The sequence below is a fragment of the Neolamprologus multifasciatus genome, chromosome 15, assembly GCF_963576455.1.
Source record: "Neolamprologus multifasciatus chromosome 15, fNeoMul1.2, whole genome shotgun sequence".
Classification (NCBI taxonomy): Eukaryota; Metazoa; Chordata; class Actinopteri; order Cichliformes; family Cichlidae; genus Neolamprologus; species Neolamprologus multifasciatus.
In genome coordinates this window covers 4,677,788-4,696,505 of record NC_140453.1, presented here as the reverse complement: position 1 = coordinate 4,696,505, position 18,718 = coordinate 4,677,788, and the positions used below count along the sequence as shown (strand labels likewise).

The 18,718-nt window shown below is 39.7% G+C and overlaps 1 protein-coding gene and 1 long non-coding RNA gene across 6 annotated transcripts in view; one reads left to right on the top strand and one right to left on the bottom strand.

Annotated features, from left to right (window-relative positions):
- The window catches only part of LOC146501351 (uncharacterized), a 191,311-nt gene extending 177,113 nt beyond the window's left edge, over positions 1-14,198 (top strand). The window contains exon 2 of the long non-coding RNA XR_014869526.1: positions 8,446-14,198. This is a non-coding gene — a long non-coding RNA (uncharacterized LOC146501351). The remainder of the gene's footprint in view (positions 1-8,445) is intronic.
- plcb1l (phospholipase C beta 1-like) overlaps positions 1-18,718 on the bottom strand; it is a 145,008-nt gene that overhangs the window by 7,266 nt on the left and 119,024 nt on the right. For 2 of the 5 annotated variants that reach the window (XM_085133667.1, XM_085133669.1), the window contains 13 exons: positions 18,504-18,668; positions 17,993-18,092; positions 16,786-16,890; positions 16,573-16,688; positions 12,868-12,997; positions 12,388-12,441; positions 11,839-12,058; positions 9,507-9,675; positions 7,041-7,117; positions 6,864-6,953; positions 6,651-6,708; positions 6,389-6,475; positions 5,468-5,492 (listed from right to left, as the gene is read on the bottom strand). In XM_085133667.1, the coding sequence (XP_084989793.1) occupies positions 5,468-5,492; positions 6,389-6,475; positions 6,651-6,708; positions 6,864-6,953; positions 7,041-7,117; positions 9,507-9,675; positions 11,839-12,058; positions 12,388-12,441; positions 12,868-12,997; positions 16,573-16,688; positions 16,786-16,890; positions 17,993-18,092; positions 18,504-18,668 (1,396 nt within the window). Of the gene's footprint in view, positions 1-1,131; positions 3,245-4,395; positions 5,493-6,388; positions 6,476-6,650; positions 6,709-6,863; positions 6,954-7,040; positions 7,118-9,506; positions 9,676-11,838; positions 12,059-12,387; positions 12,442-12,867; positions 12,998-16,572; positions 16,689-16,785; positions 16,891-17,992; positions 18,093-18,503; positions 18,669-18,718 lie in introns of those variants that run through there. The other 3 variants (XR_014869523.1, XM_085133668.1, XR_014869524.1) reach the window with 3 other exon arrangements.

Here is an 18,718-nt window from a genome sequence, read left to right as displayed (position 1 = left end):
GCCATATGCAACTCAGCAGAAAATTATTGGTTTTTACCCAGTAATTTCCATGGAGATAATGAAAAAACAGTAACTTTTCTCTCATTTAATTGTTTAAAACTGGATTTCACAAATTAAACAATAACATAGTGGCTACTTCCATCTTTTATCTACAGTCTCTGGGATTTAAACATAACAGCAGTCTAATATTCACCATCAATTTCAGCTCCGTTGTGGTTTCTCCCAATGCCTTGGGGAAAAATCTTGCTTTTTAAAGATAACAGCTGCATGCAGCAACCACAGAAAAAGTTGTAGGGAATGGGAGTCAACAAACATGGTTAAATATAGGAAAAATCTAGGGACCAAAAACAAAACAGAGCTAAAATTTGCAAGAATTTCTTATGGGTTAATCACACTGCTACACAACACTGGCTATTGTGGCATTAAACCCAGCTGCTGCTGAAGAATATCATGAATGTTCTCATTCATTTTAGTGAAGAGTATATTTCACCCTGTGTGTGCTGACACTGGCTTTGAGGTGTATAGCACTGTAATGTAAAACGTGTTGTTAAGACAACAGACTGAGTACTTGATTAACAGCCGTGCTTTTATATTGATTATTTTAGTCTATAAATTATACACACTGAAACTTTTGCCAAAATTTCGTCAATTTTTAAACAAACAAAACTTCGCTTATAATATGTCTAAAACATGCCAGCTACTAAAATAGACTTTCATCTACAACTTTATTTACTGCCTTGTCCTCACAGTGTTTTTGTTGTTCTTTCCTTCCTCTCTAATGCTGCAGAATGGCTAAAGTTTAAATAAATCAAAGATGTTGATTCCAGAGTCCTCCAAACCGTACTGTTGAGAGGAAAAGTTTCAACGTTCCTCAGACAGAGCACAAGTCGGGAGAGCTTCATTAGCACATGTGGGCATACATAATGAACACTCGAGCACTGATCTAAAATAGCAGCTGGCATAATAGGGCAGAAGATTAACCAAGCGTGCCACATGTATGCGCACGCACACATATACAATGGATTTTACTTCACTGCCTGTGGGTTGCACTCAGTGTTCCCTGTATGTTTCTAAGTGTGTGTGTGTGTGTGTGGGAAAAAGTGCATTATCGATGCAACCCCGCCAGAGAGAGATGATGCAGATCAAAGTCTGTGATGAGGGAACATGGTGGCCACCCACCACCCAATGACAGAGAGAGGGACATAGAATGAGACAGAGGGAGAGAGAAGAAGGCCATATGCCAGCTTCCTTCCTATTCAACTCCAGCCCTCCCATGATCTCCTCCAACCTGTTTGCTCCCTCCCCTTTCCTCACCCGTCCTCCTCCTCTTTCTGCTTTCTTCTACCTCCAGCAAGCATCCCTGAAATTGCGTCACGAAGACTCGGTTCCAAATTAACAGATTGCAGAGAGTCATGAAGGATAGAAGAGGATATGAGAGGCAGAGGGAGTGGGGGGGGGGGTCCGAGTTTCCATGGCGACCGCACAGGACTCCTGCTTCTTGAACGAATGCGTGTGTGTCTGTGTGTGCCTGTGTGCGTGTGCGCATTCAAGGCTTTCACAGAGGGAGACACCATAAGATTTTTTTTCCTCCTTTTTTCGTTTAGGCAACAAAGAAGCATTTCTCCTACGTAAAGATGTAATTCGAACGATACGCAAGCGTACACCAACGCACCATGTTGTGAAACATATTGCCTTCTGACTGTTTCATACTCGTTTCACAGCCAAATAAGGTGCGAAGGGATGACTGGTACATAGTAATTACAACATGCCCTGGTAAGCTTTTAGTCTGCTCCTATCATAAAACAAAAGCTAGAATCCTCACACTACATCCACATAAACAAAAAATCTGGGTATGAAGTCGCACCCAGAATCAATCTGAATCTTCAGCTCCAACGCAGGTTTCAGACTCAAAGTTGTACGTTTTAGAAGATCGGGTGTGATCGAGTGGAACGAACATAAACAAGACGAGGTGCAAAGTCTTTCTGCGGACAATGTGACCTTGACCGTGTGGCCTTAAGTAAGAAAAAAGCAGCAGGCCAGGATATAGAGTCTTCAAGTGTGCGGAAATGCCTTTTGCCAGCGTGCTGTGCACTGTTGACTCCTGGGGTTATTTTGATTGGATCATTAACAGGACAGTAACACCTAAGTGCACAGGCTGGGAGTGATGACACAACCCGTCACGTCTCTCTTTTTGTCTCTTGCTTCTCGTTCAGTTTAGTACATGACCTTCATACTAGCAGCAGGTAAGAGCAGCAGAAAAAGCAGCAGCACAAGTTGCAAGCTGCTGCTAATGCTAAAGTCAAAGCATAGAGCAACAAATCTCCCCAAAATCAAATCCTAAGCAAGATTTAACAGGACTGCATAAATATTGTAGCTAAATTGTATAGCACATGTATGTGAGCTCACACATGTGCTGCACATGTACAGATGTTACTGTAGCAAGTCGCTCAGCTCAACATGTCCATTAGTAGCTTTTCTGAACCAAGAGGAGAAACTGGGTCAGAACTGTATGAAAGGGGGCACTTTTCCTCTCTCTGATTCATAAATACATACCACAATGGAAACACACTACAAATGTAGTTCTGCATTAGCCCAGACTTGAATATATCCCCACTGGAGCCCTTAACATCCTATCCTTAAGTCTTTCCATTGTGTTTGTGTGTCTGAGTAGCACACTTTGGAGATATAATGTTGCATAGACTGTAGTGCATTTATTATAAAGGTACTGAAGAATGCAATCCCACACATTTACACACACACAGCGTGTTTGATGCCATGAAGGGCCAATGACCTGCTCAGTGGGAGCAGTGTTGGGTTCAGTGACTTTCTCAAGGGTGCTCAGTTACATATTTTTATGGACTGGAAAGAGATCTAATCCCATTGGAATGAGACCATGATTCATGTTAATCAACAAAAACACTTAAAGTGCACAGGCATTGTTAGTAATATTCCATTACTAGGAGCATTAAAACACTTTATTGGATTTAACGTTAATACCGGTTAACCACACGATCCCTGAACAGAAGTGTCCCTTTAATACTGGGCGTTATACCAGTGTTATGGAGAGCATCCTGAATTTTTCAACAAACACAGCCCGGAGTTATCTTGAGCGAGCTGTCTCTAGAGTTTTGGCCCCTGACATCGGCATATTCCGCAAACAGATCACCATCACTCGATGAGAACAGCTATTGCACAGTTTGGATGATTATTCTGCAGGCAAGATTAACTTTGAGGTGGTGCAGACCTTAACGAAAACTAACGAAATAACGAAAACTAGAAGTGAAAAAACATTTTCGTTAACGGAAATAAAAATAAAAACAAAAAAAGGAAAACTAACTAAAACTATAATGAGTGTTCACAAAACTAACTAAAATTAACTGAATTTATAGCAAAAATGTGTTTAGTTTTCATTGATGTGTGCGTGTCATACAATAGTCAAGGGTGAAAATGAAGTTTAGTTTCCATATTTTTTTCTTGCTGTGTCTCATTATGCCAGCAGGTGGCAGTACGTTAGTCGTGTCGTCTGTGTTGCTGCTCCGTCCACGCGCAGAATCATGTCAGGAAAAGTCGGAAGAAAGCGCCAGAGTCCAATTTGGGATTACTTTGAATATGACTGTGTTTTGGATAAAGCAAGTGTCTTGTAGTGGAAAGAGACAAATTATGAGGGACATTTCTAAAGGGGAAAAAAATCCCACAAACCTTAAAGTGCACTTGAAAAGCTCACACAAGAAGGCTAACCTAGCTTACCGTGAGAAGGTAAGGGAGCACACTCAACCCTCATCCCCAGAAAACAGAAGCTAACCCCAGGCAAGGCAGCGTGATGCATCCCGAGACAACAGGACGGGGATATCTACATAACTGTGTGAGTCAATTACCTTCAAAAAGTTTATCAATTCACTTGAACCAAAATTACGAACACCCGGTGCTGCAAGAGTTAATAGTCTCATTGGGGCCAAGATATACATTTTATAGTTGCCTGGTATCAATGGTTGTTCATCTGCCTTTATTTATTTATTTATTTAAAGAACCCATAGGTGGGAATGTGAGTTGTCTGTCTCTGCGTGTTAGCCCTGCGACAGACAGGCGACCTGTGCAGGGTGCAGTATGCTAGTTGCAATAGCAACATACCCGAGGATAAGCAGAAGAGAATGACTGATATGATGAAACTGGGATTTTGTTACACTTAATTATTGCAAACACAACTAAAACTATAACTGAAACTAATCAAAACTAAACTGAAACTAAGGATTTTCAAAATAATAAAAACTAAACTAAACTAGCAAACAATTGGTAAAAACTAATTAAAACTGATATAAAATTGAAAATCTGAAGTCAAAACTAAATAAAAATAAAAACTAATGAAAATTGCAAAACTATTAAAACCCTGGTGCAGACTCAGATTTGGAGAATAGTTTGCAACAAAGTGTTCGGGGGTGGATACGGCTACAGCTTTGTGGGGAAACAATGAGTGAAGAGTAACAGAAAACACAAAAGTGACAACAAAGAAAACAACCTTCTGAAAACTGTCCCTCTATCTCCGTGCTACTTCAGTGTCGATGAGACCCCGATGACGAAACTCAAATCAGTGCTGACTGTTCATACTGAACTCAGATTGACAAGAAGCTCCAGAAATGAAAATAAAGACCTCATAAAAAGCAGGGAAGTTCAACAGCCTGAGTTAGTTACGAGGCGACAATCATGTCTCAACCTTGCCGTTCTCTCCTCACGTCTCCCTACTGCAGCTTTATGGAAAGACACGGAAGACCTGCGAGTCTTTGGGCTGGATGTTTGTACAGTGCTGCACCTCCCACACTCAACTCCGAGCGGTTTCAAAGGAACAAGGAGCTGTCACGTTGAGTGTGGGTGGTTATGGAGCTGTCTCCAACTAAAGACTTCTGATTTATGGCTAAAAACAAAACAAAACAAAACTACACTGGCTCATGAGCAGACACGGTAAATTCCTGCTGTCGTTTCACTTCATTGGAAAAGATGTATAAGCGTAATAGGAGCAACACACCCATGTGACACTTCTCTGTGCAATACTACAGCTGCTGTAATACAACTTAGATGAATTAGATAATCAAGAAAATCTAAATCATAGCAAGAGCTCAATTAGAAGATGACTCTAATAAATGCCCATGTTTGTGTTTAGTACTAGCCAAACAACAAATAGCGTGTAATTGTAATTACATTTGTGTACAGACGATGTTGCCTAGACTCATTTTGAGCAGATAAATGGAGTGTGATCTCACTACACGCAGCCCAATCTGCTTCTCCTCACATTGTTCTCTTGCCTGCAATTAATGACACGTTTGCTTGAATTTACTAATGCAGCATTCTTCATCACAGCAATGCACAATTACTTTTGGCTGGGCAGCAGCCCAGGTGTATGCACAAGCTTGCATATTAATACTGCCACACTTACGGTGTGTTAGTGCTCAACACTGGGATGCAACAAAGTTCTTACCATGCTCCGCAGCTGCACAGTAATCCTACAATCACAATCACAATTATATGGTTGGAAACTCTGCAACCCAAACAGATAGAGCATTGCAAGAAAATGCTGGAGTATCCACTTCACTACAGTGGCATGATGGCATCACAGCCTACCTGCAGGAAGCACACTAATAACGGTTGAGGAATTGTGCACCCACGGCAAGGCAATTAAATATTTTCCAACAACTTTCTCATTGTGATTCACAGAACCATCCATCAACCAGCAGTAGTGATATTTAAACTCTGGGTTGCATATTAGCATAAAGACTCAAGGGATCATATAATACATTTTGAAAACAGAGACAAATACAATCTTCACACACCACAACGTTCATCATATATTACAGCACACCCACTCAGTGCAGCACTAAAGCCTGGTGCAGGTCGCCATCTAGTGGTTGAACATACTAGGCCAAAAGGAGACAGACTACATACATATTTTTTGTGCAACTTTTACAAAACCTGCACCAAGAAACAAAAAACTGAGCCTTCATCTATGTCAAATATGCATGTATTATAACATTCACTCTTTATAGCACCCCGAGGCCTTCATGTTTTTGAAAAGCACTATTCTACTAATTACAAATTATTTTATCTGCACAGGTAAAGACTGCAAGGTGTGCTGTGAATCTTGCAACCAATGCATAGGGTGACCAGATCCCAACAACCTTAATGTGGGACAAAGGGGGCACATCAGCAATGCTGAGATGTCGTTACATCATTTCAGCTGCTCTTCCGTCTGGTAATAGTTTTTAGGTTTTAGTTTGCATATATACATAGATATGTAGAAGACGCCAAGACATAGATTGACAAGCCTTCTTTTGAGCAATAGCTGACTTTTATTTTTTGCATTTTAGATTTTATTTACTTGGCATATTGGTCAAGATAATACCTTTGGCCTCTCATCCAAGATTTGCTGGCGGATGTCCTTGTGTTTCTCCAGTAGCCTCTCCTGTCTTTTACTCTGGGCGTCTTCCAACTAGAAACACACACACACACACACACACACAGTATAAGGTAATTATATCATAAAGTGAATTTGTCATAAAGTAGATGCAAATTTCAGGCAAATCTTCTCAAATTTGCAAAAAGAGCAGCATGTTTCAGTGCTCTAAGTGCTCTGTAACGCCGCAGCTCTATCGCTGCTCGCTTACCCGTTTGATATACTGCACCACCTCATTGACAAACGATCTGTTGATCTCTAGCTTCTCTCTGTGGGGAGGATTTATCATCAGTCAAACCAAGCAAGTAGTCAGAGTTGAACTAAATATTTAACATACGGTGACACCTAGTGGTCAAACAACTGAAACACCGGAGCCCAAATAGAAACAGCTTATTAATCCTAATATTTCCAAATACACACTTACTCTTCTGTCATGTTCTTGTCTTTGGATTTGGCCTCATTGATTTTCTCTTGCCTTTTCTTGTCCATCTTCTTTTTAAGATCCTTCTTTTCTCTGTAGATGTTAGGACAATTTAAAAAACCAATGTTGTGATTTCTGTTTGTTTCAGTGAATAAGAGTGCGTGCCGTATCCATCCTTACTTCTCACAGATGTCTCTGAGCTTTTTCAGCTGAGCGCTCTGGCATTCCTCTGCTATACTGGTCAGCTTCTCAACCAACTGGGACGAGAACGAACAGAGAATAAAAATCAGAAAAATGTGACAGGAAACATCAGCTTTTTAATTAAATGTTTATTTCATAAATAATATATCACCGAAGCGACTGTTGCTGTAGTTTTGATCATAATTAAACAACATTTAGATGTTGTAAACAACAATCTCCATTAAGCTTTTTTTTTTTTTTTAACTCCACGCTTGGACAAACTTTTCTGACACCTGCGCTCTGCTCACTGCGCAGGGGTATTGGAGCAGAATACATTCATTTTTTCATGCCACACAAGAGAGCTTGAGCACGGGCAGCAAAACAAAGACTGGAATATTCTACAGGGGGATGACCCAGCAGCGTTCATGCTGTGGTTAGTCTGCACTTGCTTTTCTGAGCTTTAGGACAGCTGGAGATTGTCAGCACATTATCCAAAACAAATCAGTGCAAGCTCCTATGTGTGTGTGGGATCTGTTTATCCCAGTTTTACATACAGAACATGCTTGTTTATATTACAGAGGTTTATGTGAGAACACAACAGCTGGCAATTATTTATCTGGGGAAAGTGCATAGGAGCGCATGTCCATACGGGCACACAAGCTTAGTATGGAGACAAGTTTCAGAATTGGTGTGGTGCCTATAAATAGGCAGCTAACAGGCAGAGCACTTTCAGTCCAAATCTGTCTTTTGGTATTATAAAAACTACAAAATATGCAGCTTCAATTTTTTGACTGAAAAGCACGGAGAGGGTTGTTTTTGTGGCTGATCCCTTTGCATTTGTATTTGTTGGACTTGCCAGGATGAGACGTTATCAGAACGTATGTCCCAAAGCTGTGAGTGACGTGCCAAAAAAACTAAACAAAAACAAGACTTTACTTTTACATCAGAATTCTTCTTCACTAAAATGAATTAACGTCTTGTTTTTGCAGAAAAACAGAGCTACACTGTTTAGTTGGTAGGTTACTCAGCCTGTTATGCACTGATCTTGATAGATCACATTATTAAAGCTCACATGCAAAGCTTTCCACTCTCACCTGTGCATTCTGGATACTGCAGCATCAACCTAATTTGTATCACTTAGTACTTTAGCTCAGCGGTCCCCAACCCCCGGGCCTCGGACCGGTACCGGTCTGTGAGTCGTTTGGTACCGGGCCGTGAGAGTTGAGGCTCAGGTGTAAAATGTATGGTTTTCAGGGTTTTTATCGGTTTTTAGCGTTATTTTGTTATCGTTTTTATCGTTTACTCGGTTTCCCTGGGTCTTTTCACATGTGTTATGAATAAATCTTCTTTTTTTCTTTACCGGTACTGGTTTTATTTTGTTGTATTTATCCGCGACACCTTAAAGGCCGGTCCGTGAAAATATTGTCGGGCATAAACCGGTCCGTGGCGCAAAAAAGGTTGGAGACCGCTGATCTAGGTCCTCAATCTTCCATTCATCTATGTGCAGTGTGTATCTACTGATAATTATAAGATAATTTTGACTGGTATACGTGTGGAATTAACTGAACTAAAGCTTTGCATGTGCATTCAAATGGCATTTTAAAAGCAGTCCCAGAAAATAATAAAAGGGGGAATGATCAGGGATATCTTATAGAGAATAAAGTGGTGCGTGGTGTCCCTGTAAGAGCATGTGCCAAAAGGGTTTTAAAAGCCTGTACATTTGCACATCTGCAATTAGTGTTATTTATTCAATTCACAGTTCAAATATGTGAACGTGTATGACCTTCTCCTGCCCTCTCTTCACGCATATTTTACTATATCTGGTCAATTCAAAGGATCCCTTGAACGTTGATCAATGGCTCCTGAATGATTTCCTTTTCCTTCTGAGCTGAATTAGCAGCTCAAAGGGAAAGAAACCAAAGCTATGAGCCAGGAAAACTTCCTAAACAGTCATTTCCCTTGTAATTTTTCCATTCACATGTCCCTCTGGCAGTGCCAGTGATTCCATCTCAAAGTGTTACACACTGTGTCACCAGAGAATTAAATGATTACGGCTATCAGCCTGTGTGATTTACAGCCAAATGACTGCAACACGCGGCGACATCCGCTCTGGGAGCAAATGAAAATTACACAGAACATAATTTTTGTTTTCATCTAAGTTTTATTCAGTTCAAGTTGGCCTGAATAATGATGAGAAGTCATAAAGGGGATTATTGTCTTTATTTACAGACTTGGTTTATTCATCGAGTCCACATGTGTAGATTGAGAAGCCAGACTGGAGAAGCGAGAAAGTTAGTAGTGATGTCCACATGTGCACCTTACATCACAGTATTGTTGCATGCTGCATATGCTTGACTCTTTCAAGTTTTCTGTGTGAAAAGTGAAGTTAAACAGTATCAGACAGGTCTACACGAGGCTCTTCTTCACATCTGCACATAATTGATTGTCGGATTTGAGGAGAAGTACCTGCTTGATGTGTTCTCGTTTCTGGTATTTCTCGCTGTAGTATTGCTCCTGGCGAAGTGTGAGGAGCTGCTGTTGCTGCTGTTCCTTCAGTTCGGCCAGTCTCTGGCTGCACTCCTGGTCCAGGTCACACAGCTCTTGGTCCAGTGTGGACAGAGATTGTTCAGACCGACTGGACACATGCGTGCAAACACACAAACAAAACATGCACAAATTAAGATAGATACTTCAATCGCATCTTATGCAGTAACTGTTAGAATCAGAGCATTACTAATCCATAATGCTCACTTCTGACTCCTAAATTTATTCACATGACCTACTAGATTATCTTTGCATGATGTGGAAAATAATAAAAAATGATTATTTCTCCCGTACTAGGCCTTGGTGCAGCAGCTCAGTTCATCGCCTGTACGAAATGAGCTATTTTAGTTCTTTTCCTCCTATTCCCGCCAACCAACTTTGGTGTGGCCGTGTTTTGCAAACAGAGGGTTTAACAGCAGGTAGGCTTCTGCACTCACAAAGACTCGTCTCACATTTGCCAAAAGAAAATGTGAACGAAAATCAGGAGAGGAATAATGGGTTCACTTTAAATTTCTGACCACATGTCTGCTGCACATTAAAATATTCTTTTCATGCAGAGAACTTTCTCAGGAAGTGATGGTAAAAACTTTGATGTTAGGTGTTTGAAGTTATTTATAACACAAAGAAAGACCGGGCAGGTGGAGTCTGTGATATAGACACTTGTTGTGGACACGAACATGCACGAAACTTGGAGGAAGTCTTATGCAACATTAAAATTCTATGAACAGCTCAGCAACTAATACCTGTGTTTAGGGCTGCATGATTTTGCATAAAATGAGAATCACGATTTTTTTGCTCAGAATTGAGATCACGATTCTCTCACGATTTTCTTTTCCAGTATAAATATTTAGTGCACTTATTAACGACACATCAACTTCGTAACAGTTGAGACTGAACATAAAAACAATAAATAAACATAAAACAACAAATGTCTCACATTTTGTCGTTGCTGCAAAATGTTGTACTGCTTGAAACTCCGTCTCCACCGTTGCTCGACACTGCGTGTATAGAGCAGGTAGTGCAACAATAGAAAAATAGTTGCGGGACGGCACTGTGTAGCGTTTGTCTAGGGTGTTGATCATTCTCCTAAATCCCTCGTTTTGCACAGTGTTGATGGAGCCATATCTTTGGTCAGGTGATAAGTAATAGCCTCCGTAATTTCTTTGTGCCTGCGGGAGTTCGACGGGTATAGGGAAGCGCTGTATAAGGTTCCCGTTATTGATGTTTGGGTGGCTGACCGGGACGGATTTTCTCCTGTCACTTTCTCGTCATCCCTGACGTGCTCTCCGTTGTTTTTCCTGCTAATTTTAGCAGCCAGCTTCTGTATCACGTGGTATAAGGCTCCGCCCTTGTCATTTGTTGAGCAGGAAGAGTGAGCGCTTGTTTTCATGCAGATTACGTCCCGGATCGAAATGCGGTACAATCGTCGTCGTCTTTTTTTTTTCTTTTTTCTTTTTTTAAATCGTTGTCATTTGGAAATGAGATCGCGATTTTCTAACGATTAATCGTTCAGCCCTACCTGTGTTTGCTTTTAACTAGTACTGTATGCACTCCACTGTGGGGTGGCATATTGAGTTTGCATGTACTTTTTTTACATAGTTTAACAGAATCATTATCACCTCATAAAATATGTAAAAAGCTTCTGTGGTATTTACAGTAAGATGTGTGCACAACAGCATGTGTGGTTATTTTGTAAGTTTCAGTCGATTTCTGCGGTTTAGGACTTACATGAAAATTTTCAATACAATTCACAAAATAACACTATTAAAATTAAAATGTGGAATATAGTCAGAAATCTGCACTTTTGACACAAGTTGAATCGGAGGCTCATCAGGGCTGTGCCACTGACTCCACACTTCTCTCTAGTGTTGTGGTTAACACATTTGCCTGACAAGCAAAAGATCCTCAGTTTGATCCCAGGAGAGAAACAAATCCCTTTAGAGATGTGTCAGGAAGAAAATGAAAATCTTCCAAATCAAACATGCGGAGCAGCCTGCTCTGGGAGCAAAGTAGCTTTTATGTTGGAAAAAAAGAGCTTGTCACTAATTGTATTTTTGGTTGAAACACAACACTGAGTCTACATGGGAGTAGCTAGCTGAGATAGAAAAAAGTAACTTTATTCTTCTTAACTGCATGCATGTGTTTTAGTGGATTTCTTTTAAAGACACACAGAGCAGGAGGGGACGACTTCAAAAAGAAGAAGAAGGCAAATAAAAGCAAAACTGTTTGAACACTAGAAAAGGAGGCCACCTACCTTTTCTTACCATCTCTTTTATGGCTCTTTTGCAGGGCAGAGCGCCGACGCTGATGCTGGCTCTGCAGCTCCGACACACGAGCCTGGTGCTCCTTGATCAGCTCGCTGGTCTTGCGGTGGTGTTTCCGAACCAGCTCCTTCATCTCCTTGTACTGCTTTCTCTGCTCCCGAACGAAGCCCTTCTGTTGCTTCAGCTCCTCCACTGTCTGAGCCTCCAGTTCTAAATACAAGAGAAAGGTCAAGGGAAAAGATTTCTAATGAAAAAATTATAAACTACTGCACAACAAACTTTTATATGTTCACTATACTGTTTCCCATCGCCAAGGAAGGCCATAATATTAAAGTGATGTTACTCTGCAAAAGCAACCATGAATAATTAATCCTTGAACAGAGAAATATGACCTTAATATGGGCAACACGGGGATTTATTATCTTGCAAATCAAGTCAAAAGGTCTAATAAATACTTAATTTTGATAAGAAGTGATTTCAAATAAAGATAGGAACAGAGATCAGTAACATCACTACAGATCTAGCAATCAGAAGCTCACCCGTAAGAACACTCTGGATGATGTCTTCAGTCTTCACTGATGGTTTTAATGAGCCTGTTCAGAATTCACAGGATCAGTGAAAGTGGAAGTAAAGTCAGTAAACTGGGTATAAACAGCGACTTCTATATTTATCTAATGCATTGTTATATATATTAAATCAAGCCAGACAGTAAGAAAAAAATAATATTCCCCAAGATTATATCAAAGATTTACTTATTCAAATAATTAGTCAGAAAGGAAAATATGCTCGGTATAAATTAAAGATTAAAAAATATAAATAAAAAGTATAAATTAAAGGTATAAACTAAATGTACATTAATCAAATACATTTAGTTTGACCAGATTCCATTAAATTTAAGATTGTTCGTAAATACCACAATGATATGAAAAATGTCAGCCTTTCAGCATGAATATCTTTTTGACTGTGGACGTGTAGCGATGATGATGATGATAATGAAGGCAGGTACGCTGTTTTAGTACCTGCAGGCTGAGGCTGGTGGCTGACCAGTGACTGAGGTTTGGGGGGAGTGGGTGTGTGGCTCAGTCCGTTCTCAGCGGGCGTTATCCTCTGATCCTTTGATTCTGAGGGGACATCACTTAATGTCTCCACCTGTGTATCATATGAAACATTCAGGATGAAGCAAATGCAAAGTAAAACTACTGCAGAACAACTTAAATCCCAAATATCATTTAAATCAGGCATGTTTCCATTTTGCAGAATTATACTTCCAAACTTCTTCATATGAAGTACAATATAAAAAACAAAAAAACAAAAAAGATAAACCAGTGTGCCGGACGCTTGAGTCTAACAGTAGGAGTAACTCCTTCCTTTGCACCTGTTTTCAGAACTCACTTGTTGGACCTGTTGTGTCGTGCAGCTTAGTTTGTAGACATAGCTTTGGTAACCCACTCTCAGCATGGTTTCCTGAGGCGCAGCAGATCTTAATTTCCCGTCGGCCTGCCTGAATGTCGGCCTATACGCTCTTATCTCTGAAAGGTTAATGCAATTTTAAATGATCTAGCTTTTTTGTCATGCTAACCGAATGTTTCCCTTTTTGTCTCCCCTCTGCTCTCTACACTTATCTCCCCACGCTGTGCTCCGCGCTCCACGCTCTGCCTCTTTCGGTCACTGTTTCCATGGTCACAGCATGATACAGCTCTCTGTTGGCCATTCTCGTGGGTAATCATATCAGCTGGCAGAACAGATCAAAGAAGCCCTTCAGGAACAACCCTGCTCTCCGGTTCACTTTTCCTAATAACCCCAGATAACTCCGTCCTGCCTTGTCTGTTATCCTAAATTTATCCTCACTCCAGTCTCAGAAATCATCTCTCCTCAGTAATTAAGTCTGTGTCTGTTACCTGATACTGGCACCTACATTACTCCTGCTCGTCTCCACTGAGTAAATTCAAACAGTTCCCTACTTGCAAATGAACAACTTCAGTAAAACCCTGTTTCCTCCCTTTGCTGCACTGTTGACCCTGTTAGCGTGAGTTGTTTGTAATATTTTCTTGGTTGTCACTTTGAAACAAAGCAAAAAAAATCACATTTTCTGAAGCAGCAGAATTCTGAGCTTCTTGCCATTTAAGTTGTTTTCAAACTGGAGCCTGTACTAAAATTTAAGCTCACTGCCGACTCTAGTTTAACTGTCTGATTGTCTATACTGCGTGTATATACTGTGCATCGTTGGTCACTACGTGCTTTAATGTGTGAAGTAGACTGTACTATAATTGCCTGGGGCCGGATTAAAGTGAGAAATACCATCTTTGTAAACAAAGTTGAGTTGCATTTTTGCAAAAAAAAGAAACAAAAACATGTTAAACCTGCAATGTTTTAAACAGTAGTCTTGGTCTTTGGTGATTCTTTTGTATGAAACCATTGTGAGGGCTGTGTAAGTCTGCACTTCAATCACATCTCATGACACAGTCAAGGAAGTACACTAAAATTTACATTTTGGTTAAGTGTTCCTGGTTAGGAGCGAAAGATAAAACATTACAGCATACAAAGTACAATCTTAATAGACTGATAATACGATAAAATAATAACATTAACACAGCTAAGGTGAGTGTAGATAGGCTTTATAGTAGGAGACTTACAATTAAGACACTAGTTAGAGGTCAGGCACACTGCAAAGCGATCACAGCTCCCTGGTACTACAGGCCCTTCGCCCCTCAGTAGGGCTGTCACGATTACGTCGACTAGTCACGATTACATCGACTATCAAAATCGTCGACGATTGATTTAATACTCGACGCGTCGTTTGAAGCTTTGTAAGATCACAAAAGACGCAGGAATAAGTAGTAGGATTTAAGAGTGTAATAACGGACTGAAACAGAAGATGGCAGCACTGCATGTACAAGGATGCCAGCTGCCGTTAAACCCCGAAGAAGAAGAAGCTGTGTCCCAGAATTCATAGCGCAGCCCAGCTCAGTTTACAACAATGGCGGCATCTAGTTAGTTTTAATATTACTCTTATTATTCTTTCTGGGTCACAAAATACACATTTAATATATTTTCAGGCGAGAATGTAACTGTGTAAACCTCAAATATCTGCTCAGTTTATCAAGACACCACATATTTTCAAAAGCGCTCCGACGTTTTCGGAGACGTCTGTTACCCACTAGCTCGATAGCTAGCCGGGGGCTAGGCTCACTAGAGCCGTGAGAACACCGGACTCCCGGCAAATCGTTTTCAAACCTACCACCGTCTTTCGCTACTCAGGTTAAACATATATAAGTCACTTAGATAACTTAAAATGTTATTGTTTGGCTTTTTTTTAGTGTTTTATTTGTTCCTGAGTAAATCGGTTTGGCTGAGATTAAAGTTATAGTTTTTACACAGCTGAATAAACATCAAGCAGACAGCTGATTATCAGAAGTGTGAGATGCTCGAGAATATACTCCGGTGTCCTGTTATATTTTAGATAGCAAGGAGTTTATTAAACTTCACCGAAACAATCTGCAAATTTCATAAAAATTTAATAAACTATCATCTTGTCTTTATTTTTAGTTAGCACATACCTTAAACACTTAAAGCTGTAAGCTAATGATAGTTATAAAAGAGCAGATGCTGCTGGTGCAATAAGCTGTACTTTTTACGTCCAATGGATGATGATTTGATTAGTCGACTAATCGCAAAAATAATCGGTGACTAGTCGACTATCAAAATAATCATTTGTGGCAGCCCTACCCCTCAGTCTAATCAGCATAGCCTCATGACACAGTCTCACACATCAGGACTTTCCATTCATGTGGAATTGTGGGTTTGTGGGTGACTTCATAACTTAAAATAGACTGTGATGGTGTAAAGAGGCAAAATGACAAAAACTGTGTCTCTGTCCAACTACCTAAGGACCTGACGGTAAACTCCACTGACTTCTGAGCATCTTTTTAAACAACTTCTGTATTTATGTAAGCTTAAAGGCTCACCCCACCACTATTTATCTATCACAGGTTTTATCTGTATTTCAATTTTGAAATGATTTTCATCAGCACTGTAGGAAGCATTCCAGTGCTTTACTGTTGCTCTTTTACTTTAGTCACAATACATCACAAAATCATTCAAAACACTGTAAACAACAGTTAAACACACAGACCTGCATTTAAGATATTATTTAGGTAAAACTATATAGATGCTGTTAGGATTTCATGTACTTTAAGGCTGGCCTTTTGATGAAAAACATCAGGCATAAAATAAAGCGTCCCCTGAGAATCAGTGGTAATATACGCAGTGATTTGTGATGTCTAGCAGATCGATGTCATATTAGACTTGATGCTGCTGCGATGACACTGTGGTTGGAAATACAGTCTCTCATGGGTGACCAAGAAACAAAAACTGTTCCAAACAAAGTCTGCTGACAGTATCTGTGTGGAGTTATGGTGCTGTGCTTAATAATCCATTTTATTCACTAGTGCTATTAGATGGCTGTAGGTTTCAAAGCACTTGCGATGGTATTAAAAAACCTTTTACGCTTTTCTCTTTCTAAATTGTTTCTGCTGTCTTTATCTTCTCACCTTCCCCATGATATATTTTGACTTCTTAACCAGATTCCTACTCATAACGAGGAGAGTGCCCATCTGGATGAGGGACCGCTCATCTCATCAGCTACTGATTATTGGAGTACAGAGGAGAGACAGATCTTGGATGACCTGTGATGCAGAGAGAACTACAAACACACACACACCCACCTCTTTGTCACCCTCCTCCTCCCCTCCCTCTTCCAAGGTGAGAGCAGCCAGCTGATTGGCTCTTTGCTCCATCAGGTTGACATAGCGGATTGGATTGGACAAGGCTTCAATGACGTCTGAGGACAGGGAAGAAAAGAGTGATGATGAAAAAAAAAACGCATTTCTTTTTCTGTTTTTCTGTTTTTCTTCTTTTCTTGCGATCACCTGACTTACCTGCAAATGTGTCTGGGACATAGTCCTTTACTTCAACATACACAAACAGAGCAGGTAACGTCAGGGACTGGTTCTTCTCATTCCTCAGACTGATGTAGTGATAGCCTGCAAGGTTTGAGTTAGATTTTAATTCTATCATTCCAGAAACAACAGTTTTACATCAAAGCAAAGAACAGCTGGATTGATACTGGATTTTTAAGACTCATACAGATACCTGGTAATGAAACAATATTTTTTCATTTCTTTCACAGACATGAAATATGCACAGATTTCCCTAAAACTGTTTCATGTAATTATTTATAAGTCCTTACTGAGACAATAATGGCAATGCAGTTTAAATAAATCTTGTTCTATTGTCACAACAAGTCGTGCATTACTTGCTCCAAACAAAGTGCCAACGTGGAAGTCGTAGAGTGGCCTTTGGTCGAGCAACTATGCAATATCAACAGTCATAACATGGTTGGTTCTTTTTTCTTTTTCTTTTTTTCAACAATACCTCAGCTTTATTCATAGCAGTCAATATTAGCAGAAAACAAAGTGCAAACCCATACAAAACACATACGGTCAGTCTGTACAGCACTGTTTTATCATTTAGAGGAGTTGTTTTTTTAATGAAATAAAACAAAACAGGATGATAAAATATATGTTGTTGAATTTTTCTTTTTTCCCTTTGTATCATGTTTTTAATTTAATTTTAATTTCAGCTGAAATAGAAATTCAATAAAGACTTTTTTTTTTTTACAATTATTATTTTTTGAAAATATTTTTATTGAAAAAAAGAAAACAACAGTACTTGCAGTTACCGAAATACAATCAACCTTTCTTCATTTTCCTAAGTAAATAAACGTATATATATATATATATATATATATATATATATATATATGAATGAAAAAAAAACCCAACGCATTCTAAAACAAAGACCCCCCCCCCCCAGATCGGCTGGTTCTTTTTAAAATTGCATTTATCAGCTGTTCTAAAATCAGATACTGATATATCAGTCAACAGCTGATATTGGCATACCAAGAAATCGGGGCAGAAATATCGGTCAGGCTCTAGAGCAAAGCAAAGCTTATGCAAATGTTTCATGATTTATCAAACTGTATTATAAATATATAAAGTCTAATATAAGTTACTTTTATTTCGATATCGACCAAACGCCAACCTATGTGTGAAATTCTGCTGAACAAGTGCAAAGTTTTGTCACCTGGACGGATGGCTGACACAGGAATGATGCGGTGTCCGATAAACTTCCCTCCTTCCTCAAACACTGCTATCCTCAGTGATGCTAGCGTGGGCAGGACAACCTAAGAATAATATTATGAATGGGAATAAAACACACAAATTGTTTTTACTGTTATATTATTAACTGGAAGCAGATGGTCAAGATTAATGCAGCCAACCTTTTTTTTTTAAAACAGTGGCTTTGCTGCTTAAATCCATAGGTATAAACTGAATATGAATGTGTTAGCGCTTTAATTATCTAAAGATGTCAAAATGGAAATTAAATGACACCCCAGGTTTTTTTCAAGCTTTCTGACATATAGCCATTACAGCTACCTATCAATAGCCACAGTAGTCAAATCCCTTGAGTGAATTAGTAGATAAGTTCAAAGGGATGAAAAAGGATTGATGGACTGTACACCAAGAACACTGCATATACAGTCTATGATTGGAATTAATGTTACCACTGCGTGTGTACAAGGCCATAGTTTCACCTTCTTAAAAACAATGGCTTCCTCTTCCCAGACAGGGTTGATGGCATTGCCCTGAGAGGTCTTGGTCTTGAATGCTTTTCTCTTTGTGTCCACTGGTAAACCAAACATGTCGATCTCCACGTATGTGCCCACTTTCTTATCTGACAGGAACTGGCCTGAGATGATCTGGAAGGAAAAATTTAATTATACAGAGAGAAAGCTACACACACACACAC